This window comes from Liolophura sinensis, chromosome 11 (assembly GCF_032854445.1).
Source record: "Liolophura sinensis isolate JHLJ2023 chromosome 11, CUHK_Ljap_v2, whole genome shotgun sequence".
NCBI lineage: Eukaryota > Metazoa > Mollusca > Polyplacophora > Chitonida > Chitonidae > Liolophura > Liolophura sinensis.
This window is the reverse complement of record NC_088305.1, coordinates 661,395-688,469: the sequence shown is the minus strand read 5'-3', so window position 1 is coordinate 688,469 and position 27,075 is coordinate 661,395. Positions and strand designations below refer to the sequence as shown.

General features: G+C 42.8%; 1 protein-coding gene across 1 annotated transcript in view; it reads right to left on the bottom strand.

The window, feature by feature from the left end:
- Window positions 1-27,075, bottom strand: part of LOC135477728 (mucin-16-like) — a 141,302-nt gene that overhangs the window by 37,619 nt on the left and 76,608 nt on the right. Inside the window, exons 68-117 of the mRNA XM_064757923.1 lie at window positions 26,328-26,863; window positions 26,042-26,180; window positions 25,533-25,846; window positions 25,080-25,215; window positions 24,294-24,829; window positions 24,007-24,145; window positions 23,498-23,811; window positions 23,045-23,180; window positions 22,255-22,794; window positions 21,463-21,776; window positions 21,010-21,145; window positions 20,224-20,759; window positions 19,938-20,076; window positions 19,429-19,742; window positions 18,976-19,111; window positions 18,190-18,725; window positions 17,904-18,042; window positions 17,395-17,708; window positions 16,942-17,077; window positions 16,156-16,691; window positions 15,870-16,008; window positions 15,361-15,674; window positions 14,908-15,043; window positions 14,122-14,657; window positions 13,835-13,973; window positions 13,326-13,639; window positions 12,873-13,008; window positions 12,087-12,622; window positions 11,801-11,939; window positions 11,292-11,605; window positions 10,839-10,974; window positions 10,053-10,588; window positions 9,766-9,904; window positions 9,257-9,570; window positions 8,804-8,939; window positions 8,018-8,553; window positions 7,732-7,870; window positions 7,223-7,536; window positions 6,770-6,905; window positions 5,984-6,519; window positions 5,698-5,836; window positions 5,189-5,502; window positions 4,735-4,870; window positions 4,295-4,486; window positions 3,804-3,962; window positions 2,829-3,142; window positions 2,379-2,514; window positions 1,236-1,549; window positions 787-922; window positions 50-265 (exon numbers count right to left, since the gene is read on the bottom strand). Of these exons, the coding sequence (XP_064613993.1) occupies window positions 50-265; window positions 787-922; window positions 1,236-1,549; window positions 2,379-2,514; window positions 2,829-3,142; window positions 3,804-3,962; window positions 4,295-4,486; window positions 4,735-4,870; window positions 5,189-5,502; window positions 5,698-5,836; window positions 5,984-6,519; window positions 6,770-6,905; window positions 7,223-7,536; window positions 7,732-7,870; window positions 8,018-8,553; window positions 8,804-8,939; window positions 9,257-9,570; window positions 9,766-9,904; window positions 10,053-10,588; window positions 10,839-10,974; window positions 11,292-11,605; window positions 11,801-11,939; window positions 12,087-12,622; window positions 12,873-13,008; window positions 13,326-13,639; window positions 13,835-13,973; window positions 14,122-14,657; window positions 14,908-15,043; window positions 15,361-15,674; window positions 15,870-16,008; window positions 16,156-16,691; window positions 16,942-17,077; window positions 17,395-17,708; window positions 17,904-18,042; window positions 18,190-18,725; window positions 18,976-19,111; window positions 19,429-19,742; window positions 19,938-20,076; window positions 20,224-20,759; window positions 21,010-21,145; window positions 21,463-21,776; window positions 22,255-22,794; window positions 23,045-23,180; window positions 23,498-23,811; window positions 24,007-24,145; window positions 24,294-24,829; window positions 25,080-25,215; window positions 25,533-25,846; window positions 26,042-26,180; window positions 26,328-26,863 (13,707 nt within the window). The remainder of the gene's footprint in view (window positions 1-49; window positions 266-786; window positions 923-1,235; window positions 1,550-2,378; window positions 2,515-2,828; window positions 3,143-3,803; window positions 3,963-4,294; window positions 4,487-4,734; window positions 4,871-5,188; window positions 5,503-5,697; window positions 5,837-5,983; window positions 6,520-6,769; window positions 6,906-7,222; window positions 7,537-7,731; window positions 7,871-8,017; window positions 8,554-8,803; window positions 8,940-9,256; window positions 9,571-9,765; window positions 9,905-10,052; window positions 10,589-10,838; window positions 10,975-11,291; window positions 11,606-11,800; window positions 11,940-12,086; window positions 12,623-12,872; window positions 13,009-13,325; window positions 13,640-13,834; window positions 13,974-14,121; window positions 14,658-14,907; window positions 15,044-15,360; window positions 15,675-15,869; window positions 16,009-16,155; window positions 16,692-16,941; window positions 17,078-17,394; window positions 17,709-17,903; window positions 18,043-18,189; window positions 18,726-18,975; window positions 19,112-19,428; window positions 19,743-19,937; window positions 20,077-20,223; window positions 20,760-21,009; window positions 21,146-21,462; window positions 21,777-22,254; window positions 22,795-23,044; window positions 23,181-23,497; window positions 23,812-24,006; window positions 24,146-24,293; window positions 24,830-25,079; window positions 25,216-25,532; window positions 25,847-26,041; window positions 26,181-26,327; window positions 26,864-27,075) is intronic.

The window sequence follows — 27,075 nt, the reverse complement described above, 5'->3', positions numbered from 1 at the left end:
TTGCAGATCGTTTGACATTATCTCTTTACATATGACTAATTCTTCATACCTATAGGTGGCTGTACTACCGATGGTGTACCAGGTGGCAAAATCACACTCGGTGTACCCATTGGAGGTTTGACGCTAGGTGTCAACGGTGGTGGTACCACACTTGGAGGGGCAGGTGGCTGTACTACTGATGGTGTACCAGGTGGCAAAATCACACTTGGTGTTCCCGGAGGAAGTTGTACACTGGTGACTGGTGTAATCCTTGGTGTTGTTGTGGCTGTAACGTCAATAATATAAGAAGTTCTAGGCGGACCAAAACTTATTCAATGGTACAGCATCTAACAAATGTTTAAGCTGTCAGTAATATTGCGTTGCGACCACACTTCAGTTAAGTAGTGTTGAATGTTAACAAAATAAAATGTCTAACGTATAAAAACCGTAGTAGGTATTTCTACAAGAATCGGCTTTATTCATTTATTTATTGTTGTGGTCTCTTCCGCCGTTCTCAAAAATGTTTTACTTATACGACGTCTGCTACTATTATCTTGGGAGGAAACCGGACAGAGTCTAGGGGAAACTTCTACCATCCGCAGGGTGCTGAAACACCTTTTACCGTACCACCGGATCCAGCACGAGCTGGACATAAACTTACTGCGACCACATAGATAACAGGCTCCATGGTCGTTTCACTCAGCTGCCACGCTAACCACCTGAGCCACTAAAGCCCCTTGTATTTGTTGTTGCACAATTTAGTGCTTCTTATGTACAATTATTGCTTAGATTCCTTCAGAAACCTACTAGTCTTAAAGCAGGCGCGGACATCAAGTTTGAAGTTCACAGGAGACTCAGGGTCAACCTTCTCTGTAACGATCACTCTGATGCGTTGTGCTGTAACTTCAGGCGGGAATACCAGATTCTCCGTACCGTCAATCTCCTGTCAAATAGAACAGCAATTTTACCCACATCTTCTCAAACAACTCACCATTATTAAGAAAGAACCATTCTTTTGAAAAGGGTACATCGTCACATTTTCATATAAGGGAAATTTTAACTTTCTTCTGCTTAATACTTTAATAATACGTAATTATTCTCGCATTAACTCAGCTACAAATGAAAAAGTACGCAACAACGTTTTCTGGACACCTTTTTAGTTTCCCTTTTCTATCGACTACTTCTTTGTCTTATCTAGAAATTTGCATAATACATTTCGTAATTATCATTAATGCTGTAGGTGCATGTAGTTTTACCTTCAGTGGCGATTCTGGTCCTTCGTATGCCGTAAATTCTTCAGATCCCAGCGGCTGAATTTCCACAGTAAACTTCTTGATATTACTCTCAGGAGATTTTGGCAACAGGCTAACACTTCCCAAGGTCACCTCACTCGTCGGTGACAGTGTTACGATTACACTTGGTCTGGCAACACTGCTTGTGTACGGTACTTTACTCGTCGGTCTCAGCTTGGTAACATCTGTCTTATCGTCGTTTGTGGAAATGCTCTCATCTGGTATGACAGTTGGGTCCGCCATGCCGTCAACAATCTGACACACAGTCGGCGTGGTAGCTGCAAAATAGGCAAAGGCATATACGGGTATTACATATATATCCAAACCGCAGCGCTCAGAAAAACACAGTTTTTCACGTGCTTTCTTCCAAAGCAGGTTGTTCTCAATTTTACATCACTTAAAAACCAAGAAATAAATTAATGGAAAAGATAATTGTTTTGCAGACCGATTGACATTATCTCTTTACGTATAACTAATTCTTCATACCTATAGGTGGCTGTACTACCGATGGTGTACCAGGTGGCAAAATCACACTTGGTGTTCCCGGAGGAAGTTGTACACTGGTGACTGGTGTAATCCTTGGTGTTGTTGTGGCTGTAACGTCAATAATATAAGAAGTTCTAGGCGGACCAACACTTATTCAATGGTACAGCATCTAACAAAACATTCAGCTGTCAGTAATATTGCGTTGCGACCACACTTCAGTTAAGTAGTGTTGAATGTTAACAAAATAAAATGTCTAACATATAAAAACCGTAGTAGGTATTTCTACAAGAATCGGCTTTATTCATTTATTTATTGTTGTGGTCTCTTCCGCCGTTCTCAAAAATGTTTTACTTATACGACGTCTGCTACTATGATCTTGGGAGGAAACCGGGCAGAGTCCAGGGGAAACTTCTACCATCCGCAGGGTGCTGAAACACCTTTTACCGTACCACCGGATCCAGCACGAGCTGGACATAAACTTACTGCGACCACATAGGTAACAGGCTCCATGGTCGTTTCACTTAGCTGCCACGCTTTCTACCTGAGCCACTAAAGCCCCTTGTCTTTGTTGTTTAGTGCTTCTTATGTACAGTTATTGCTTAGATTCCTTTAGAAACCTACTAGTCTTAAAGCAGGCGCGGACATCAAGTTTGAAGTTCACAGGAGACTCAGGGTCAACCTTCTCTGTAACGATCACTCTGATGCGTTGTGCTGTAACTTCAGGCGGGAATACCAGACTCTCCGTACCGTCAATCTCCTGTCAAGTAGAACAGCAATTTTACCCACATCTTCTCAAACAACTCTCCATTATTAAGAAAGAACCATTCTTTTGAAAAGGGTACATCGTCACATTTTCATATAAGGGAAATTTTACCTTTCTTCTGCTTAATACTTTCATAATACGTAATTATTCTCGCATTAACTCAGCTACAAATGAAAAAGTACGCAACAACGTTTTCCGGACATCTTTTTGATTTCCCTTTTCTATCGACTACTTCTTTTGTCTTATCTAGAAATTTGCATAATACATTTCGTAATTATCATTAATGCTGTAGGTGCATGTAGTTTTACCTTCAGTGGCGATTCTGGTCCTTCGTATGCCGTAAATTCTTCAGATCCCAGCGGCTGAATTTCCACAGTAAACTTTTTGATATTACTCTCAGGAGATTTTGGCAACAGGCTTACACTTCCCAAGGTCACCTCAATCGTCGGTGACAGTGTAACGATTACACTTGGTCTGGCAACACTGCTTGTGTACGGTTCTTCACTTGTGGGTCTTAGCTTGGTAACATCTGTCTTATTGTCGTTTGTGGAAATGCCTTTATTTGGTATGAAAGTTGGGTCCGCCATACCATCAATAATCTCACACAGAGATCGTGTAGCTGCTGTGGAAAATAAAGATGTACATGGATGCAGGTTATACGTAGTCATACCTGTAATAGCTGCTCTCCTGCGTCATGCCAAAGTGTAGTAATTCCTTCACTCCAGCGCTACTACTTTTGACAATGAGGAGATTTCCAACAAATGACCTCTATTCTACTAGATTCAATTAAAGAAGAAGAGAAACGCCAAACTGTTGATCAGTTAGTTGGATTTTGATCATTATTAAAATGCAACGTACTGGACCAGCTGGTTATCTAAACTTAATCGAATGAGTGGATAGCTATTTAAATTGAGTTGCAATGTTGGAACAAATAGAACACCTTTGTCCAAAGAAAGAACAGGCAAATATATTTGGCACATGAATTTGCCAGTTGGGCATTAACTGTCCTAGAGGATAAAACGATGCCGGCTTTGAGAGGTCCTTGACCATGGACGAGTTTTTGTATTCAAATGCTGTACCAGTCCCTGGGTTAATCTCGCATACATAGGTGTCTTTCATAAACCTAACCAACACCGCACAGTTAAACGATTCCTAAAATCGGCTCTAATCAACAACCAGAATAATAAATATTAATTCGGTACTTGACAAGTAGAATGGTTGATACTCCCATATGTATTTGAATTAAATATTTTCTGTGGAATGCCTCAAAGCGTTTGTCTTACTTGTAGGTGGCTGTACTACTGATGGTGTTCCTGTGGGCACAATCACACTCGGTGTTACCAGAGGAGGTTTGATGCCTGATGTAAATGTAGGCGGTACAAGGCTCGGTGGGGCTGTACCGGACAAGACACCAGGGGTTGTTCGTGTTGTTACCCCTGTTGCTATAAAAAAAAAAAAACAAAAACAAAATGACCCATTTTTTAAAATAATGTTCTATTTTTAATAAGAGATGTCCTAAAATCTCACCTGATTTTGAAAATCATAATTTGTCATTCCTAAAAGTCAGTTCAACCTTTTCTATGGGGACCTCGGTCTTAAGTATTTACATCAAGAGATGGACTAAACTCTAAGTAACGAAAATTGAGCAAAGTATTCACTTCACGGATAATATGTGACTATTAGCAAACTATCACATTATTGTCATTACCCCGGGATAACACCACCCCCGCCCCCTCCCCATGCTGTAATCTTCTATATGTACTTTAAAACATACTTGGTGTAGCAGGTGGCAAAATCACACTCGGTGTTCCTGGAGGAGGTTTGACGCTCGGTGTCAGCGGTGGTAGTATCACGCTTGGAGTGGCAGGTGGCTGTACTACAGATGGTGTACCAGGTGGCAAAATCACACTCGGTGTTCCCGGAGGAGGTTGTACACTGGTAAATGGTGTAACCCTTGGCGTTGTTGCTGTAGCGTAACAAATGCAAGAAATTATAACAGCAGTTACAGAACGTTATGCGATTAGCAAGAAAGATTATACCCTAAAGATTTTTTTTTCATCACCACACAACAGTCTTTTGGACTTTAATGTCAACACAAAAATGCCATAACTCTAAACTACAAAGTCGCACATAATATTTCTGTAAGGGGCAAATCTTGTTGAAGGTGTATAATGGTTCTTTGGTACAGGAAGTTAGCTTCTCTTAGAAACCTACTAGTCTTAAAGCAGGCGCGGACATCAAGTTTGAAGTTCACAGGGGACTCAGGGTCAACCTTCTCAGAAACGATCACTCTGATGCGTTGTGCTGTAACTTCAGGCGGGAATACCAGACTCTCAGTACCGTCAATCTCCTGTCAAATATAACAGCAATTTAACCCACTTCGTCTCCAGCAACTCAACATTATTAAGAACGAACCATTCTTTTGCCAAGGGAACATCGTCACACATTACAATACAAGGGAACTTTTACCTTTTCTATTGCCTCTTTACTTTAACAATACGTAATTAGTCTAGCATGAACTAAGCTACAAATATAATCATACGCTACAACTTTTTTCGGACATATTTTTAGTGTCCGTTTTCTAACAACTGCTCCTTTATCTTGTCCACACCTGTGCATAATGCATTTTGTAATTATCATTAATGCTGTCCGCGCATGTAGATTTTACCTTCAGAGGCGATTCTGGTCCTTCGTATGCCGTAAATTCTTCAGATCCCAGCGGCTGAATTTCCACAGTAAACTTTTTGATGTTACTCTCAGGAGATTTTGGCAACAGGCTAACACTTCCCAAGGGCACCTCACTGATCGGTGACAGTGTTACAGTAACACTTGGTCTGGGAGCGCGGCTCGTGTACGGTTCTTCACTCGTGGGTCTCAACTTGCTAACATCTGTGTTATCTTCGTTTGTGGAAATGCTCTCATCCGGTATGACAGTTGGGTCCGCCATGCCCTCAACAATCTCACACACAGACGGAGTTGTACCTGACATACAAGTACAATCGTTAAAAACAGCACTATGTCTTGTAACATAAGATACACGATTTAAGATAAACTGTTAGAATTCTCTAAACAAGTATCCTCCGGCCACCAAACTGATCAGTTCTATGTATCAATTCATGGCCAAAAACAACATAATGCTACATTCTTTAGGCTGCGAAAAGAGGCATAACCACTTACCTTCACTGACGGGTACACATTTCTTCACGGATAATTTTGTTGAAACTGGTAGAAGGGGACTTGTCTTCTCAATAAGTATCTTTACTTTGGCAACCACCGTGTCAACCGGGAAAACAACCAGCTCTCCAACGTTAAACGTCTGAAACAACAAATATGAAGGAACGTTACTGGTAGGAAAGGCGGGAACGACACAAACATTTCCGATTTCTTCATTATTCGATACATACACAAAATCAGTAACAAAAAATCCATAACACACCAGAGGAAGACTCCTTTTCATACTTACACCAGATGGACGATACTCTGGTACAAAGGGTGTCATGTTGTCGTCTTTATCAACCAACATGATGAGGAAGTCTTTCACATTTTCTGTTCCTACACCAGGAAGTCTCAGGCTACCTACAGCCCCTGAGCCTTCCTCGTCTACTGTCACCGTGACAGATGGCTCCACATCTGAGGGGCTTGAAGTCCAGGAGGAACCTTCCTGTCCCAGTAGATCTACTTGGTCTTGATTACTAGACACGGACATACTCTCTGTAGGGACGTCTTCTCCTACAACACCTTCTACATCCAGGCAAGAAGGAGCAGGTGTAAACGAACTAGTTGTGCTTGGCAAGGTCACCACCGTCGGGGTACCAGGTGGCAAAATCACACTCGGTGTTCCTGGAGGAGGTTTGACGCTCGGTGTCAGCGGTGGTAGTATCACGCTTGGAGTGACAGGTGGCTGTACTACAGATGGTGTACCAGGTGGCAAAATCACACTCGGTGTTCCCGGAGGAGGGTGTACACTGGTAAATGGTGTAACCCTTGGCGTTGTTGTTGCTGTGGGACATCAAATACAAGAAATTATAACAGCAGTTACAGAACGTTATGCGATTAACAAGACAGATTACACCCTGAAGAATATTATTTTTCATCACCACACAACAGTCTTTTGGATTTTAATGTCAACACAAAAATGCCATAACTCTAAACTACAAAGTCGCACATAATATTTCTGTAAGGGGCAAATCTTGTTGAAGGTGTGTAATGGTTCTTTGGTACAGGAAGTTAGCTTCTCTTAGAAACCTACTGGTCTTAAAGCAGGCGCGGACATCAAGTTTGAAGTTCACAGGGGACTCAGGGTCAACCTTCTCAGAAACGATCACTCTGATGCGCTGTGCTGTAACTTCAGGCGGGAATACCAGACTCTCAGTACCGTCAATCTCCTGTCAAATATAACAGCAATTTAACCCACTTCGTCTCCAGCAACTCAACATTATTAAGAACGAACCATTCTTTTGCCAAGGGAACATCGTCACACATTACAATACAAGGGAACTTTTACCTTTCTATTGCCTCTTTACTTTAACAATACGTAATTATTCTAGCATGAACTAAGCTACAAATATAATGATACGCCACAACTTTTTTCGGACATATTTTTAGTGTCCGTTTTCTAACAACTGCTCCTTTATCTTGTCCACACCTGTGCATAATGCATTTTGTAATTATCATTAATGCTGTCCGCGCATGTAGATTTTACCTTCAGAGGCGATTCTGGTCCTTCGTATGCCGTAAATTCTTCAGATCCCAGCGGCTGAATTTCCACAGTAAACTTTTTGATGTTACTCTCAGGAGATTTTGGCAACAGGCTAACACTTCCCAAGGGCACCTCACTGATCGGTGACAGTGTTACAGTAACACTTGGTCTGGGAGCGCGGCTCGTGTACGGTTCTTCACTCGTGGGTCTCAACTTGCTAACATCTGTGTTATCGTCGTTTGTGGAAATGCTCTCATCCGGTATGACAGTTGGGTCCGCCATGCCCTCAACAATCTCACACACAGACGGAGTTGTACCTGACATACAAGTACAATCGTTAAAAACAGCACTATGTCTTGTAACTTAAGATACACGGTTTAAGATAAACTGTTAGAATTCTCTAAACCAGTATCCTCCGGCCACCAAACTGATCAGTTCTATGTATAAATTCATAGCCAAAAACAACATAATGCTACATCGTTTAGGCTGCGAAAAGAGGCATAACCACTTACCTTCACTGACGGGTACACATTTCTTCACGGATAATTTTGTTGAAACTGGTAGAAGGGGACTTGTCTTCTCAATAAGTATCTTTACTTTGGCAACCACCGTGTCAACCGGGAAAACAACCAGCTCTCCAACGTTAAACGTCTGAAACAACAAATATGAAGGAACGTTACTGGTAGGAAAGGCGGGAACGACACAAACATTTCCGATTTCTTCATTATTCGATACATACACAAAATCAGTAACAAAAAATCCATAACACACCAGAGGAAGACTCCTTTTCATACTTACACCAGATGGACGATACTCTGGTACAAAGGGTGTCATGTTGTCGTCTTTATCAACCAACATGATGAGGAAGTCTTTCACATTTTCTGTTCCTACACCAGGAAGTCTCAGGCTACCTACAGCCCCTGAGCCTTCCTCGTCTACTGTCACCGTGACAGATGGCTCCACATCTGAGGGGCTTGAAGTCCAGGAGGAACCTTCCTGTCCCAGTAGATCTACTTGGTCTTGATTACTAGACACGGACATACTCTCTGTAGGGACGTCTTCTCCTACAACACCTTCTACATCCAGGCAAGAAGGAGCAGGTGTAAACGAACTAGTTGTGCTTGGCAAGGTCACCACCGTCGGGGTACCAGGTGGCAAAATCACACTCGGTGTTCCTGGAGGAGGTTTGACGCTCGGTGTCAGCGGTGGTAGTATCACGCTTGGAGTGACAGGTGGCTGTACTACAGATGGTGTACCAGGTGGCAAAATCACACTCGGTGTTCCCGGAGGAGGTTGTACACTGGTAAATGGTGTAACCCTTGGCGTTGTTGTTGCTGTGGGGTATCAAATACAAGAAATTATAACAGCAGTTACAGAACGTTATGCGATTAACAAGACAGATTACACCCTGAAGAATATTATTTTTCATCACCACACAACAGTCTTTTGGATTTTAATGTCAACACAAAAATGCCATAACTCTAAACTACAAAGTCGCACATAATATTTCTGTAAGGGGCAAATCTTGTTGAAGGTGTGTAATGGTTCTTTGGTACAGGAAGTTAGCTTCTCTTAGAAACCTACTAGTCTTAAAGCAGGCGCGGACATCAAGTTTGAAGTTCACAGGGGACTCAGGGTCAACCTTCTCAGAAACGATCACTCTGATGCGCTGTGCTGTAACTTCAGGCGGGAATACCAGACTCTCAGTACCGTCAATCTCCTGTCAAATATAACAGCAATTTAACCAACTTCGTCTCCAGCAACTCAACATTATTAAGAACGAACCATTCTTTTGCCAAGGGAACATCGTCACACATTACAATACAAGGGAACTTTTACCTTTCTATTGCCTCTTTACTTTAACAATACGTAATTATTCTAGCATGAACTAAGCTACAAATATAATGATACGCCACAACTTTTTTCGGACATATTTTTAGTGTCCGTTTTCTAACAACTGCTCCTTTATCTTGTCCACACCTGTGCATAATGCATTTTGTAATTATCATTAATGCTGTCCGCGCATGTAGATTTTACCTTCAGAGGCGATTCTGGTCCTTCGTATGCCGTAAATTCTTCAGATCCCAGCGGCTGAATTTCCACAGTAAACTTTTTGATGTTACTCTCAGGAGATTTTGGCAACAGGCTAACACTTCCCAAGGGCACCTCACTGATCGGTGACAGTGTTACAGTAACACTTGGTCTGGGAGCGCGGCTCGTGTACGGTTCTTCACTCGTGGGTCTCAACTTGCTAACATCTGTGTTATCGTCGTTTGTGGAAATGCTCTCATCCGGTATGACAGTTGGGTCCGCCATGCCCTCAACAATCTCACACACAGATGGAGTTGTACCTGACATACAAATACAATCGTTAAAAACAGCACTATGTCTTGTAACATAAGATACACGATTTAAGATAAACTGTTAGAATTCTCTAAACAAGTATCCTCCGGCCACCAAACTGATCAGTTCTATGTATAAATTCATAGCCAAAAACAACATAATGCTACATCGTTTAGGCTGCGAAAAGAGGCATAACCACTTACCTTCACTGACGGGTACACATTTCTTCACGGATAATTTTGTTGAAACTGGTAGAAGGGAACTTGTCTTCTCAATAAGTATCTTTACTTTGGCAACCACCGTGTCAACCGGGAAAACAACCAGCTCTCCAACGTTAAACGTCTGAAACAACAAATATGAAGGAACGTTACTGGTAGGAAAGGCGGGAACGACACAAACATTTCCGATTTCTTCATTATTCGATACATACACAAAATCAGTAACAAAAAATCCATAACACACCAGAGGAAGACTCCTTTTTTATACTTACACCAGATGGACGATACTCTGGTACAAAGGGTGTCATGTTGTCGTCTTTATCAACCAACATGATGTGGAAGTCTTTCACATTTTCTGTTCCTACACCAGGAAGTCTCAGGCTACCTACAGCCCCTGAGCCTTCCTCGTCTACTGTCACCGTGACAGATGGCTCCACATCTGAGGGGCTTGAAGTCCAGGAGGAACCTTCCTGTCCCAGTAGATCTACTTGGTCTTGATTACTAGACACGGACATACTCTCTGTAGGGACGTCTTCTCCTACAACACCTTCTACATCCAGGCAAGAAGGAGCAGGTGTAAACGAACTAGTTGTGCTTGGCAAGGTCACCACCGCCGGGGTACCAGGTGGCAAAATCACACTCGGTGTTCCTGGAGGAGGTTTGACGCTCGGTGTCAGCGGTGGTAGTATCACGCTTGGAGTGACAGGTGGCTGTACTACAGATGGTGTACCAGGTGGCAAAATCACACTCGGTGTTCCCGGAGGAGGTTGTACACTGGTAAATGGTGTAACCCTTGGCGTTGTTGTTGCTGTGGGGCATCAAATACAAGAAATTATAACAGCAGTTACAGAACGTTATGCGATTAACAAGACAGATTACACCCTGAAGAATATTATTTTTCATCACCACACAACAGTCTTTTGGATTTTAATGTCAACACAAAAATGCCATAACTCTAAACTACATAGTCGCACATAATATTTCTGTAAGGGGCAAATCTTGTTGAAGGTGTGTAATGGTTCTTTGGTACAGGAAGTTAGCTTCTCTTAGAAACCTACTGGTCTTAAAGCACGCGCGGACATCAAGTTTGAAGTTCACAGGGGACTCAGGGTCAACCTTCTCAGAAACGATCACTCTGATGCGTTGTGCTGTAACTTCAGGCGGGAATACCAGACTCTCAGTACCGTCAATCTCCTGTCAAATATAACAGCAATTTTACCCACTTCGTCTCCAGCAACTCAACATTATTAAGAACGAACCATTCTTTTGCCAAGGGAACATCGTCACACATTACAATACAAGGGAACTTTTACCTTTCTTTTGCATCTTTACTTTAACAATACGTAATTATTCTAGCATGAACTAAGCTACAAATATAATGATACGCCACAACTTTTTTCGGACATATTTTTAGTGTCCGTTTTCTAACAACTGCTCCTTTATCTTGTCCACACCTGTGCATAATGCATTTTGTAATTATCATTAATGCTGTCCGCGCATGTAGATTTTACCTTCAGAGGCGATTCTGGTCCTTCGTATGCCGTAAATTCTTCAGATCCCAGCGGCTGAATTTCCACAGTAAACTTTTTGATGTTACTCTCAGGAGATTTTGGCAACAGGCTAACACTTCCCAAGGGCACCTCACTGATCGGTGACAGTGTTACAGTAACACTTGGTCTGGGAGCGCGGCTCGTGTACGGTTCTTCACTCGTGGGTCTCAACTTGCTAACATCTGTGTTATCGTCGTTTGTGGAAATGCTCTCATCCGGTATGACAGTTGGGTCCGCCATGCCCTCAACAATCTCACACACAGACGGAGTTGTACCTGACATACAAGTACAATCGTTAAAAACAGCACTATGTCTTGTAACTTAAGATACACGGTTTAAGATAAACTGTTAGAATTCTCTAAACCAGTATCCTCCGGCCACCAAACTGATCAGTTCTATGTATAAATTCATAGCCAAAAACAACATAATGCTACATCGTTTAGGCTGCGAAAAGAGGCATAACCACTTACCTTCACTGACGGGTACACATTTCTTCACGGATAATTTTGTTGAAACTGGTAGAAGGGGACTTGTCTTCTCAATAAGTATCTTTACTTTGGCAACCACCGTGTCAACCGGGAAAACAACCAGCTCTCCAACGTTAAACGTCTGAAACAACAAATATGAAGGAACGTTACTGGTAGGAAAGGCGGGAACGACACAAACATTTCCGATTTCTTCATTATTCGATACATACACAAAATCAGTAACAAAAAATCCATAACACACCAGAGGAAGACTCCTTTTCATACTTACACCAGATGGACGATACTCTGGTACAAAGGGTGTCATGTTGTCGTCTTTATCAACCAACATGATGAGGAAGTCTTTCACATTTTCTGTTCCTACACCAGGAAGTCTCAGGCTACCTACAGCCCCTGAGCCTTCCTCGTCTACTGTCACCGTGACAGATGGCTCCACATCTGAGGGGCTTGAAGTCCAGGAGGAACCTTCCTGTCCCAGTAGATCTACTTGGTCTTGATTACTAGACACGGACATACTCTCTGTAGGGACGTCTTCTCCTACAACACCTTCTACATCCAGGCAAGAAGGAGCAGGTGTAAACGAACTAGTTGTGCTTGGCAAGGTCACCACCGTCGGGGTACCAGGTGGCAAAATCACACTCGGTGTTCCTGGAGGAGGTTTGACGCTCGGTGTCAGCGGTGGTAGTATCACGCTTGGAGTGACAGGTGGCTGTACTACAGATGGTGTACCAGGTGGCAAAATCACACTCGGTGTTCCCGGAGGAGGTTGTACACTGGTAAATGGTGTAACCCTTGGCGTTGTTGTTGCTGTGGGGTATCAAATACAAGAAATTATAACAGCAGTTACAGAACGTTATGCGATTAACAAGACAGATTACACCCTGAAGAATATTATTTTTCATCACCACACAACAGTCTTTTGGATTTTAATGTCAACACAAAAATGCCATAACTCTAAACTACAAAGTCGCACATAATATTTCTGTAAGGGGCAAATCTTGTTGAAGGTGTGTAATGGTTCTTTGGTACAGGAAGTTAGCTTCTCTTAGAAACCTACTAGTCTTAAAGCAGGCGCGGACATCAAGTTTGAAGTTCACAGGGGACTCAGGGTCAACCTTCTCAGAAACGATCACTCTGATGCGCTGTGCTGTAACTTCAGGCGGGAATACCAGACTCTCAGTACCGTCAATCTCCTGTCAAATATAACAGCAATTTAACCAACTTCGTCTCCAGCAACTCAACATTATTAAGAACGAACCATTCTTTTGCCAAGGGAACATCGTCACACATTACAATACAAGGGAACTTTTACCTTTCTATTGCCTCTTTACTTTAACAATACGTAATTATTCTAGCATGAACTAAGCTACAAATATAATGATACGCCACAACTTTTTTCGGACATATTTTTAGTGTCCGTTTTCTAACAACTGCTCCTTTATCTTGTCCACACCTGTGCATAATGCATTTTGTAATTATCATTAATGCTGTCCGCGCATGTAGATTTTACCTTCAGAGGCGATTCTGGTCCTTCGTATGCCGTAAATTCTTCAGATCCCAGCGGCTGAATTTCCACAGTAAACTTTTTGATGTTACTCTCAGGAGATTTTGGCAACAGGCTAACACTTCCCAAGGGCACCTCACTGATCGGTGACAGTGTTACAGTAACACTTGGTCTGGGAGCGCGGCTCGTGTACGGTTCTTCACTCGTGGGTCTCAACTTGCTAACATCTGTGTTATCGTCGTTTGTGGAAATGCTCTCATCCGGTATGACAGTTGGGTCCGCCATGCCCTCAACAATCTCACACACAGATGGAGTTGTACCTGACATACAAATACAATCGTTAAAAACAGCACTATGTCTTGTAACATAAGATACACGATTTAAGATAAACTGTTAGAATTCTCTAAACAAGTATCCTCCGGCCACCAAACTGATCAGTTCTATGTATAAATTCATAGCCAAAAACAACATAATGCTACATCGTTTAGGCTGCGAAAAGAGGCATAACCACTTACCTTCACTGACGGGTACACATTTCTTCACGGATAATTTTGTTGAAACTGGTAGAAGGGAACTTGTCTTCTCAATAAGTATCTTTACTTTGGCAACCACCGTGTCAACCGGGAAAACAACCAGCTCTCCAACGTTAAACGTCTGAAACAACAAATATGAAGGAACGTTACTGGTAGGAAAGGCGGGAACGACACAAACATTTCCGATTTCTTCATTATTCGATACATACACAAAATCAGTAACAAAAAATCCATAACACACCAGAGGAAGACTCCTTTTTTATACTTACACCAGATGGACGATACTCTGGTACAAAGGGTGTCATGTTGTCGTCTTTATCAACCAACATGATGTGGAAGTCTTTCACATTTTCTGTTCCTACACCAGGAAGTCTCAGGCTACCTACAGCCCCTGAGCCTTCCTCGTCTACTGTCACCGTGACAGATGGCTCCACATCTGAGGGGCTTGAAGTCCAGGAGGAACCTTCCTGTCCCAGTAGATCTACTTGGTCTTGATTACTAGACACGGACATACTCTCTGTAGGGACGTCTTCTCCTACAACACCTTCTACATCCAGGCAAGAAGGAGCAGGTGTAAACGAACTAGTTGTGCTTGGCAAGGTCACCACCGCCGGGGTACCAGGTGGCAAAATCACACTCGGTGTTCCTGGAGGAGGTTTGACGCTCGGTGTCAGCGGTGGTAGTATCACGCTTGGAGTGACAGGTGGCTGTACTACAGATGGTGTACCAGGTGGCAAAATCACACTCGGTGTTCCCGGAGGAGGTTGTACACTGGTAAATGGTGTAACCCTTGGCGTTGTTGTTGCTGTGGGGCATCAAATACAAGAAATTATAACAGCAGTTACAGAACGTTATGCGATTAACAAGACAGATTACACCCTGAAGAATATTATTTTTCATCACCACACAACAGTCTTTTGGATTTTAATGTCAACACAAAAATGCCATAACTCTAAACTACATAGTCGCACATAATATTTCTGTAAGGGGCAAATCTTGTTGAAGGTGTGTAATGGTTCTTTGGTACAGGAAGTTAGCTTCTCTTAGAAACCTACTGGTCTTAAAGCACGCGCGGACATCAAGTTTGAAGTTCACAGGGGACTCAGGGTCAACCTTCTCAGAAACGATCACTCTGATGCGTTGTGCTGTAACTTCAGGCGGGAATACCAGACTCTCAGTACCGTCAATCTCCTGTCAAATATAACAGCAATTTTACCCACTTCGTCTCCAGCAACTCAACATTATTAAGAACGAACCATTCTTTTGCCAAGGGAACATCGTCACACATTACAATACAAGGGAACTTTTACCTTTCTTTTGCATCTTTACTTTAACAATACGTAATTATTCTAGCATGAACTAAGCTACAAATATAATGATACGCCACAACTTTTTTCGGACATATTTTTAGTGTCCGTTTTCTAACAACTGCTCCTTTATCTTGTCCACACCTGTGCATAATGCATTTTGTAATTATCATTAATGCTGTCCGCGCATGTAGATTTTACCTTCAGAGGCGATTCTGGTCCTTCGTATGCCGTAAATTCTTCAGATCCCAGCGGCTGAATTTCCACAGTAAACTTTTTGATGTTACTCTCAGGAGATTTTGGCAACAGGCTAACACTTCCCAAGGGCACCTCACTGATCGGTGACAGTGTTACAGTAACACTTGGTCTGGGAGCGCGGCTCGTGTACGGTTCTTCACTCGTGGGTCTCAACTTGCTAACATCTGTGTTATCGTCGTTTGTGGAAATGCTCTCATCCGGTATGACAGTTGGGTCCGCCATGCCCTCAACAATCTCACACACAGACGGAGTTGTACCTGACATACAAGTACAATCGTTAAAAACAGCACTATGTCTTGTAACATAAGATACACGATTTAAGATAAACTGTTAGAATTCTCTAAACAAGTATCCTCCGGCCACCAAACTGATCAGTTCTATGTATAAATTCATAGCCAAAAAAAGCATAATGCTACATCGTTTAGGCTGCGAAGAGAGGCATAACCACTTACCTTCACTGACGGGTACACATTTCTTCACGGATAATTTTGTTGAAACTGGTAGAAGGGGACTTGTCTTCTCAATAAGTATCTTTACTTTGGCAACTACCGTGTCAACCGGAAAAAAAACCAGCTCTCCAACGTTAAACGTCTGAAACAACAAATATGAAGGAACGTTACTGGTAGGAAAGGCGGGAACGACACAAACATTTCCGATTTCTTCATTATTCGATACATACACAAAATCAGTAACAAAAAATCCATAACACACCAGAGGCAGACACCTTTTCATACTTACACCAGATGGACGATACTCTGGTACAAAGGGTGTCATGTTGTCGTCTTTATCAACCAACATGATGAGGAAGTCTTTCACATTTTCTGTTCCAACACCAGGAAGTCTCAGGCTACCTACAGCCCCTGAGCCTTCCTCGTCTACTGTCACCGTGACAGATGGCTCCACATCTGAGGGGCTTGAAGTCCAGGAGGAACCTTCCTGTCCCAGTAGATCTACTTGGTCTTGATTACTAGACACGGACATACTCTCTGTAGGGACGTCTTCTCCTACAACACCTTCTACATCCAGGCAAGAAGGAGCAGGTGTAAACGAACTAGTTGTGCTTGGCAAGGTCACCACCGTCGGGGTACCAGGTGGCAAAATCACACTCGGTGTTCCTGGAGGAGGTTTGACGCTCGGTGTCAGCGGTGGTAGTATCACGCTTGGAGTGACAGGTGGCTGTACTACAGATGGTGTACCAGGTGGCAAAATCACACTCGGTGTTCCCGGAGGAGGTTGTAAACTGGTAAATGGTGTAACCCTTGGCGTTGTTGTTGCTGTGGGGCATCAAATACAAGAAATTATAACAGCAGTTACAGAACGTTATGCGATTAACAAGACAGATTACACCCTGAAGAATATTATTTTTCATCACCACACAACAGTCTTTTGGATTTTAATGTCAACACAAAAATGCCATAACTCTAAACTACAAAGTCGCACATAATATTTCTGTAAGGGGCAAATCTTGTTGAAGGTGTGTAATGGTTCTTTGGTACAGGAAGTTAGCTTCTCTTAGAAACCTACTGGTCTTAAAGCAGGCGCGGACATCAAGTTTGAAGTTCACAGGGGACTCAGGGTCAACCTTCTCAGAAACGATCACTCTGATGCGTTGTGCTGTAACTTCAGGCGGGAATACCAGACTCTCAGTACCGTCAATCTCCTGTCAAATATAACAGCAATTTTACCCACTTCGTCTCCAGCAACTCAACATTATTAAGAACGAACCATTCTTTTGCCAAGGGAACATCGTCACACATTACAATACAAGGGAACTTTTACCTTTCTTTTGCATCTTTACTTTAACAATACGTAATTATTCTAGCATGAACTAAGCTACAAATATAATGATACGCCACAACTTTTTTCGGACATATTTTTAGTGTCCGTTTTCTAACAACTGCTCCTTTATCTTGTCCACACCTGTGCATAATGCATTTTGTAATTATCATTAATGCTGTCCGCGCATGTAGATTTTACCTTCAGAGGCGATTCTGGTCCTTCGTATGCCGTAAATTCTTCAGATCCCAGCGGCTGAATTTCCACAGTAAACTTTTTGATGTTACTCTCAGGAGATTTTGGCAACAGGCTAACACTTCCCAAGGGCACCTCACTGATCGGTGACAGTGTTACAGTAACACTTGGTCTGGGAGCGCGGCTCGTGTACGGTTCTTCACTCGTGGGTCTCAACTTGCTAACATCTGTGTTATCGTCGTTTGTGGAAATGCTCTCATCCGGTATGACAGTTGGGTCCGCCATGCCCTCAACAATCTCACACACAGACGGAGTTGTACCTGACATACAAGTACAATCGTTAAAAACAGCACTATGTCTTGTAACATAAGATACACGATTTAAGATAAACTGTTAGAATTCTCTAAACAAGTATCCTCCGGCCACCAAACTGATCAGTTCTATGTATAAATTCATAGCCAAAAACAACATAATGCTACATCGTTTAGGCTGCGAAGAGAGGCATAACCACTTACCTTCACTGACGGGTACACATTTCTTCACGGATAATTGTGTTGAAACTGGTAGAAGGGGACTTGTCTTCTCAATAAGTATCTTTACTTTGGCAACCACCGTGTCAACCGGGAAAACAACCAGCTCTCCAACGTTAAACGTCTGAAACAACAAATATGAAGGAACGTTACTGGTAGGAAAGGCGGGAACGACACAAACATTTCCGATTTCTTCATTATTCGATACATACACAAAATCAGTAACAAAAAATCCATAACACACCAGAGGAAGACACCTTTTCATACTTACACCAGATGGACGATACTCTGGTACAAAGGGTGTCATGTTGTCGTCTTTATCAACCAACATGATGAGGAAGTCTTTCACATTTTCTGTTCCTACACCAGGAAGTCTCAGGCTACCTACAGCCCCTGAGCCTTCCTCGTCTACTGTCACCGTGACAGATGGCTCCACATCTGAGGGGCTTGAAGTCCAGGAGGAACCTTCCTGTCCCAGTAGATCTACTTGGTCTTGATTACTAGACACGGACATACTCTCTGTAGGGACGTCTTCTCCTACAACACCTTCTACATCCAGGCAAGAAGGAGCAGGTGTAAACGAACTAGTTGTGCTTGGCAAGGTCACCACCGTCGGGGTACCAGGTGGCAAAATCACACTCGGTGTTCCTGGAGGAGGTTTGACGCTCGGTGTCAGCGGTGGTAGTATCACGCTTGGAGTGACAGGTGGCTGTACTACAGATGGTGTACCAGGTGGCAAAATCACACTCGGTGTTCCCGGAGGAGGTTGTACACTGGTAAATGGTGTAACCCTTGGCGTTGTTGTTGCTGTGGGGCATCAAATACAAGAAATTATAACACCAGTTACAGAACGTTATGCGATTAACAAGACAGATTACACCCTGAAGAATATTATTTTTCATCACCACACAACAGTCTTTTGGATTTTAATGTCAACACAAAAATGCCATAACTCTAAACTACAAAGTCGCACATAATATTTCTGTAAGGGGCAAATCTTGTTGAAGGTGTGTAATGGTTCTTTGGTACAGGAAGTTAGCTTCTCTTAGAAACCTACTGGTCTTAAAGCAGGCGCGGACATCAAGTTTGAAGTTCACAGGGGACTCAGGGTCAACCTTCTCAGAAACGATCACTCTGATGCGTTGTGCTGTAACTTCAGGCGGGAATACCAGACTCTCAGTACCGTCAATCTCCTGTCAAATATAACAGCAATTTTACCCACTTCGTCTCCAGCAACTCAACATTATTAAGAACGAACCATTCTTTTGCCAAGGGAACATCGTCACACATTACAATACAAGGGAACTTTTACCTTTCTTTTGCATCTTTACTTTAACAATACGTAATTATTCTAGCATGAACTAAGCTACAAATATAATGATACGCCACAACTTTTTTCGGACATATTTTTAGTGTCCGTTTTCTAACAACTGCTCCTTTATCTTGTCCACACCTGTGCATAATGCATTTTGTAATTATCATTAATGCTGTCCGCGCATGTAGATTTTACCTTCAGAGGCGATTCTGGTCCTTCGTATGCCGTAAATTCTTCAGATCCCAGCGGCTGAATTTCCACAGTAAACTTTTTGATGTTACTCTCAGGAGATTTTGGCAACAGGCTAACACTTCCCAAGGGCACCTCACTGATCGGTGACAGTGTTACAGTAACACTTGGTCTGGGAGCGCGGCTCGTGTACGGTTCTTCACTCGTGGGTCTCAACTTGCTAACATCTGTGTTATCGTCGTTTGTGGAAATGCTCTCATCCGGTATGACAGTTGGGTCCGCCATGCCCTCAACAATCTCACACACAGACGGAGTTGTACCTGACATACAAGTACAATCGTTAAAAACAGCACTATGTCTTGTAACATAAGATACACGATTTAAGATAAACTGTTAGAATTCTCTAAACAAGTATCCTCCGGCCACCAAACTGATCAGTTCTATGTATAAATTCATAGCCAAAAACAACATAATGCTACATCGTTTAGGCTGCGAAGAGAGGCATAACCACTTACCTTCACTGACGGGTACACATTTCTTCACGGATAATTGTGTTGAAACTGGTAGAAGGGGACTTGTCTTCTCAATAAGTATCTTTACTTTGGCAACCACCGTGTCAACCGGGAAAACAACCAGCTCTCCAACGTTAAACGTCTGAAACAACAAATATGAAGGAACGTTACTGGTAGGAAAGGCGGGAACGACACAAACATTTCCGATTTCTTCATTATTCGATACATACACAAAATCAGTAACAAAAAATCCATAACACACCAGAGGAAGACACCTTTTCATACTTACACCAGATGGACGATACTCTGGTACAAAGGGTGTCATGTTGTCGTCTTTATCAACCAACATGATGAGGAAGTCTTTCACATTTTCTGTTCCTACACCAGGAAGTCTCAGGCTACCTACAGCCCCTGAGCCTTCCTCGTCTACTGTCACCGTGACAGATGGCTCCACATCTGAGGGGCTTGAAGTCCAGGAGGAACCTTCCTGTCCCAGTAGATCTACTTGGTCTTGATTACTAGACACGGACATACTCTCTGTAGGGACGTCTTCTCCTACAACACCTTCTACATCCAGGCAAGAAGGAGCAGGTGTAAACGAACTAGTTGTGCTTGGCAAGGTCACCACCGTCGGGGTACCAGGTGGCAAAATCACACTCGGTGTTCCTGGAGGAGGTTTGACGCTCGGTGTCAGCGGTGGTAGTATCACGCTTGGAGTGACAGGTGGCTGTACTACAGATGGTGTACCAGGTGGCAAAATCACACTCGGTGTTCCCGGAGGAGGTTGTACACTGGTAAATGGTGTAACCCTTGGCGTTGTTGTTGCTGTGGGGCATCAAATACAAGAAATTATAACACCAGTTACAGAACGTTATGCGATTAACAAGACAGATTACACCCTGAAGAATATTATTTTTCATCACCACACAACAGTCTTTTGGATTTTAATGTCAACACAAAAATGCCATAACTCTAAACTACAAAGTCGCACATAATATTTCTGTAAGGGGCAAATCTTGTTGAAGGTGTGTAATGGTTCTTTGGTACAGGAAGTTAGCTTCTCTTAGAAACCTACTGGTCTTAAAGCAGGCGCGGACATCAAGTTTGAAGTTCACAGGGGACTCAGGGTCAACCTTCTCAGAAACGATCACTCTGATGCGTTGTGCTGTAACTTCAGGCGGGAATACCAGACTCTCAGTACCGTCAATCTCCTGTCAAATATAACAGCAATTTTACCCACTTCGTCTCCAGCAACTCAACATTATTAAGAACGAACCATTCTTTTGCCAAGGGAACATCGTCACACATTACAATACAAGGGAACTTTTACCTTTCTTTTGCATCTTTACTTTAACAATACGTAATTATTCTAGCATGAACTAAGGTACAAATATAATGATACGCCACAACTTTTTTCGGACATATTTTTAGTGTCCGTTTTCTAACAACTGCTCCTTTATCTTGTCCACACCTGTGCATAATGCATTTTGTAATTATCATTAATGCTGTCCGCGCATGTAGATTTTACCTTCAGAGGCGATTCTGGTCCTTCGTATGCCGTAAATTCTTCAGATCCCAGCGGCTGAATTTCCACAGTAAACTTTTTGATGTTACTCTCAGGAGATTTTGGCAACAGGCTAACACTTCCCAAGGGCACCTCACTGATCGGTGACAGTGTTACAGTAACACTTGGTCTGGGAGCGCGGCTCGTGTACGGTTCTTCACTCGTGGGTCTCAACTTGCTAACATCTGTGTTATCGTCGTTTGTGGAAATGCTCTCATCCGGTATGACAGTTGGGTCCGCCATGCCCTCAACAATCTCACACACAGACGGAGTTGTACCTGACATACAAGTACAATCGTTAAAAACAGCACTATGTCTTGTAACATAAGATACACGATTTAAGATAAACTGTTAGAATTCTCTAAACAAGTATCCTCCGGCCACCAAACTGATCAGTTCTATGTATAAATTCATAGCCAAAAACAACATAATGCTACATCGTTTAGGCTGCGAAAAGAGGCATAACCACTTACCTTCACTGACGGGTACACATTTCTTCACGGATAATTTTGTTGAAACTGGTAGAAGGGGACTTGTCTTCTCAATAAGTATCTTTACTTTGGCAACCACCGTGTCAACCGGAAAAAAAAACCAGCTCTCCAACGTTAAACGTCTGAAACAACAAATATGAAGGAACGTTACTGGTAGGAAAGGCGGGAACGACACAAACATTTCCGATTTCTTCATTATTCGATACATACACAAAATCAGTAACAAAAAATCCATAACACACCAGAGGAAGACACCTTTTCATACTTACACCAGATGGACGATACTCTGGTACAAAGGGTGTCATGTTGTCGTCTTTATCAACCAACATGATGAGGAAGTCTTTCACATTTTCTGTTCCAACACCAGGAAGTCTCAGGCTACCTATAGCCCCTGAGCCTTCCTCGTCTACTGTCACCGTGACAGATGGCTCCACATCTGAGGGGCTTGAAGTCCAGGAGGAACCTTCCTGTCCCAGTAGATCTACTTGGTCTTGATTACTAGACACGGACATACTCTCTGTAGGGACGTCTTCTCCTACAACACCTTCTACATCCAGGCAAGAAGGAGCAGGTGTAAACGAACTAGTTGTGCTTGGCAAGGTCACCACCGTCGGGGTACCAGGTGGCAAAATCACACTCGGTGTTCCTGGAGGAGGTTTGACGCTCGGTGTCAGCGGTGGTAGTATCACGCTTGGAGTGACAGGTGGCTGTACTACAGATGGTGTACCAGGTGGCAAAATCACACTCGGTGTTCCCGGAGGAGGTTGTACACTGGTAAATGGTGTAACCCTTGGCGTTGTTGTTGCTGTGGGGTATCAAATACAAGAAATTATAACAGCAGTTACAGAACGTTATGCGATTAACAAGACAGATTACACCCTGAAGAATATTATTTTTCATCACCACACAACAGTCCTTTGGATTTTAATGTCAACACAAAAATGCCATAACTCTAAACTACAAAGTCGCACATAATATTTCTGTAAGGGGCAAATCTTGTTGAAGGTGTGTAATGGTTCTTTGGTACAGGAAGTTAGCTTCTCTTAGAAACCTACTAGTCTTAAAGCAGGCGCGGACATCAAGTTTGAAGTTCACAGGGGACTCAGGGTCAACCTTCTCAGAAACGATCACTCTGATGCGCTGTGCTGTAACTTCAGGCGGGAATACCAGACTCTCAGTACCGTCAATCTCCTGTCAAATATAACAGCAATTTAACCAACTTCGTCTCCAGCAACTCAACATTATTAAGAACGAACCATTCTTTTGCCAAGGGAACATCGTCACACATTACAATACAAGGGAACTTTTACCTTTCTATTGCCTCTTTACTTTAACAATACGTAATTATTCTAGCATGAACTAAGCTACAAATATAATGATACGCCACAACTTTTTTCGGACATATTTTTAGTGTCCGTTTTCTAACAACTGCTCCTTTATCTTGTCCACACCTGTGCATAATGCATTTTGTAATTATCATTAATGCTGTCCGCGCATGTAGATTTTACCTTCAGAGGCGATTCTGGTCCTTCGTATGCCGTAAATTCTTCAGATCCCAGCGGCTGAATTTCCACAGTAAACTTTTTGATGTTACTCTCAGGAGATTTTGGCAACAGGCTAACACTTCCCAAGGGCACCTCACTGATCGGTGACAGTGTTACAGTAACACTTGGTCTGGGAGCGCGGCTCGTGTACGGTTCTTCACTCGTGGGTCTCAACTTGCTAACATCTGTGTTATCGTCGTTTGTGGAAATGCTCTCATCCGGTATGACAGTTGGGTCCGCCATGCCCTCAACAATCTCACACACAGATGGAGTTGTACCTGACATACAAATACAATCGTTAAAAACAGCACTATGTCTTGTAACATAAGATACACGATTTAAGATAAACTGTTAGAATTCTCTAAACAAGTATCCTCCGGCCACCAAACTGATCAGTTCTATGTATAAATTCATAGCCAAAAACAACATAATGCTACATCGTTTAGGCTGCGAAAAGAGGCATAACCACTTACCTTCACTGACGGGTACACATTTCTTCACGGATAATTTTGTTGAAACTGGTAGAAGGGAACTTGTCTTCTCAATAAGTATCTTTACTTTGGCAACCACCGTGTCAACCGGGAAAACAACCAGCTCTCCAACGTTAAACGTCTGAAACAACAAATATGAAGGAACGTTACTGGTAGGAAAGGCGGGAACGACACAAACATTTCCGATTTCTTCATTATTCGATACATACACAAAATCAGTAACAAAAAATCCATAACACACCAGAGGAAGACTCCTTTTTTATACTTACACCAGATGGACGATACTCTGGTACAAAGGGTGTCATGTTGTCGTCTTTATCAACCAACATGATGTGGAAGTCTTTCACATTTTCTGTTCCTACACCAGGAAGTCTCAGGCTACCTATAGCCCCTGAGCCTTCCTCGTCTACTGTCACCGTGACAGATGGCTCCACATCTGAGGGGCTTGAAGTCCAGGAGGAACCTTCCTGTCCCAGTAGATCTACTTGGTCTTGATTACTAGACACGGACATACTCTCTGTAGGGACGTCTTCTCCTACAACACCTTCTACATCCAGGCAAGAAGGAGCAGGTGTAAACGAACTAGTTGTGCTTGGCAAGGTCACCACCGCCGGGGTACCAGGTGGCAAAATCACACTCGGTGTTCCTGGAGGAGGTTTGACGCTCGGTGTCAGCGGTGGTAGTATCACGCTTGGAGTGACAGGTGGCTGTACTACAGATGGTGTACCAGGTGGCAAAATCACACTCGGTGTTCCCGGAGGAGGTTGTACACTGGTAAATGGTGTAACCCTTGGCGTTGTTGTTGCTGTGGGGCATCAAATACAAGAAATTATAACAGCAGTTACAGAACGTTATGCGATTAACAAGACAGATTACACCCTGAAGAATATTATTTTTCATCACCACACAACAGTCTTTTGGATTTTAATGTCAACACAAAAATGCCATAACTCTAAACTACATAGTCGCACATAATATTTCTGTAAGGGGCAAATCTTGTTGAAGGTGTGTAATGGTTCTTTGGTACAGGAAGTTAGCTTCTCTTAGAAACCTACTGGTCTTAAAGCACGCGCGGACATCAAGTTTGAAGTTCACAGGGGACTCAGGGTCAACCTTCTCAGAAACGATCACTCTGATGCGTTGTGCTGTAACTTCAGGCGGGAATACCAGACTCTCAGTACCGTCAATCTCCTGTCAAATATAACAGCAATTTTACCCACTTCGTCTCCAGCAACTCAACATTATTAAGAACGAACCATTCTTTTGCCAAGGGAACATCGTCACACATTACAATACAAGGGAACTTTTACCTTTCTTTTGCATCTTTACTTTAACAATACGTAATTATTCTAGCATGAACTAAGCTACAAATATAATGATACGCCACAACTTTTTTCGGACATATTTTTAGTGTCCGTTTTCTAACAACTGCTCCTTTATCTTGTCCACACCTGTGCATAATGCATTTTGTAATTATCATTAATGCTGTCCGCGCATGTAGATTTTACCTTCAGAGGCGATTCTGGTCCTTCGTATGCCGTAAATTCTTCAGATCCCAGCGGCTGAATTTCCACAGTAAACTTTTTGATGTTACTCTCAGGAGATTTTGGCAACAGGCTAACACTTCCCAAGGGCACCTCACTGATCGGTGACAGTGTTACAGTAACACTTGGTCTGGGAGCGCGGCTCGTGTACGGTTCTTCACTCGTGGGTCTCAACTTGCTAACATCTGTGTTATCGTCGTTTGTGGAAATGCTCTCATCCGGTATGACAGTTGGGTCCGCCATGCCCTCAACAATCTCACACACAGACGGAGTTGTACCTGACATACAAGTACAATCGTTAAAAACAGCACTATGTCTTGTAACATAAGATACACGATTTAAGATAAACTGTTAGAATTCTCTAAACAAGTATCCTCCGGCCACCAAACTGATCAGTTCTATGTATAAATTCATAGCCAAAAAAAGCATAATGCTACATCGTTTAGGCTGCGAAGAGAGGCATAACCACTTACCTTCACTGACGGGTACACATTTCTTCACGGATAATTTTGTTGAAACTGGTAGAAGGGGACTTGTCTTCTCAATAAGTATCTTTACTTTGGCAACTACCGTGTCAACCGGAAAAAAAACCAGCTCTCCAACGTTAAACGTCTGAAACAACAAATATGAAGGAACGTTACTGGTAGGAAAGGCGGGAACGACACAAACATTTCCGATTTCTTCATTATTCGATACATACACAAAATCAGTAACAAAAAATCCATAACACACCAGAGGCAGACACCTTTTCATACTTACACCAGATGGACGATACTCTGGTACAAAGGGTGTCATGTTGTCGTCTTTATCAACCAACATGATGAGGAAGTCTTTCACATTTTCTGTTCCAACACCAGGAAGTCTCAGGCTACCTACAGCCCCTGAGCCTTCCTCGTCTACTGTCACCATGACAGATGGCTCCACATCTGAGGGGCTTGAAGTCCAGGAGGAACCTTCCTGTCCCAGTAGATCTACTTGGTCTTGATTACTAGACACGGACATACTCTCTGTAGGGACGTCTTCTCCTACAACACCTTCTACATCCAGGCAAGAAGGAGCAGGTGTAAACGAACTAGTTGTGCTTGGCAAGGTCACCACCGTCGGGGTACCAGGTGGCAAAATCACACTCGGTGTTCCTGGAGGAGGTTTGACGCTCGGTGTCAGCGGTGGTAGTATCACGCTTGGAGTGACAGGTGGCTGTACTACAGATGGTGTACCAGGTGGCAAAATCACACTCGGTGTTCCCGGAGGAGGTTGTACACTGGTAAATGGTGTAACCCTTGGCGTTGTTGTTGCTGTGGGGCATCAAATACAAGAAATTATAACAGCAGTTACAGAACGTTATGCGATTAACAAGACAGATTACACCCTGAAGAATATTATTTTTCATCACCACACAACAGTCTTTTGGATTTTAATGTCAACACAAAAATGCCATAACTCTAAACTACAAAGTCGCACATAATATTTCTGTAAGGGGCAAATCTTGTTGAAGGTGTGTAATGGT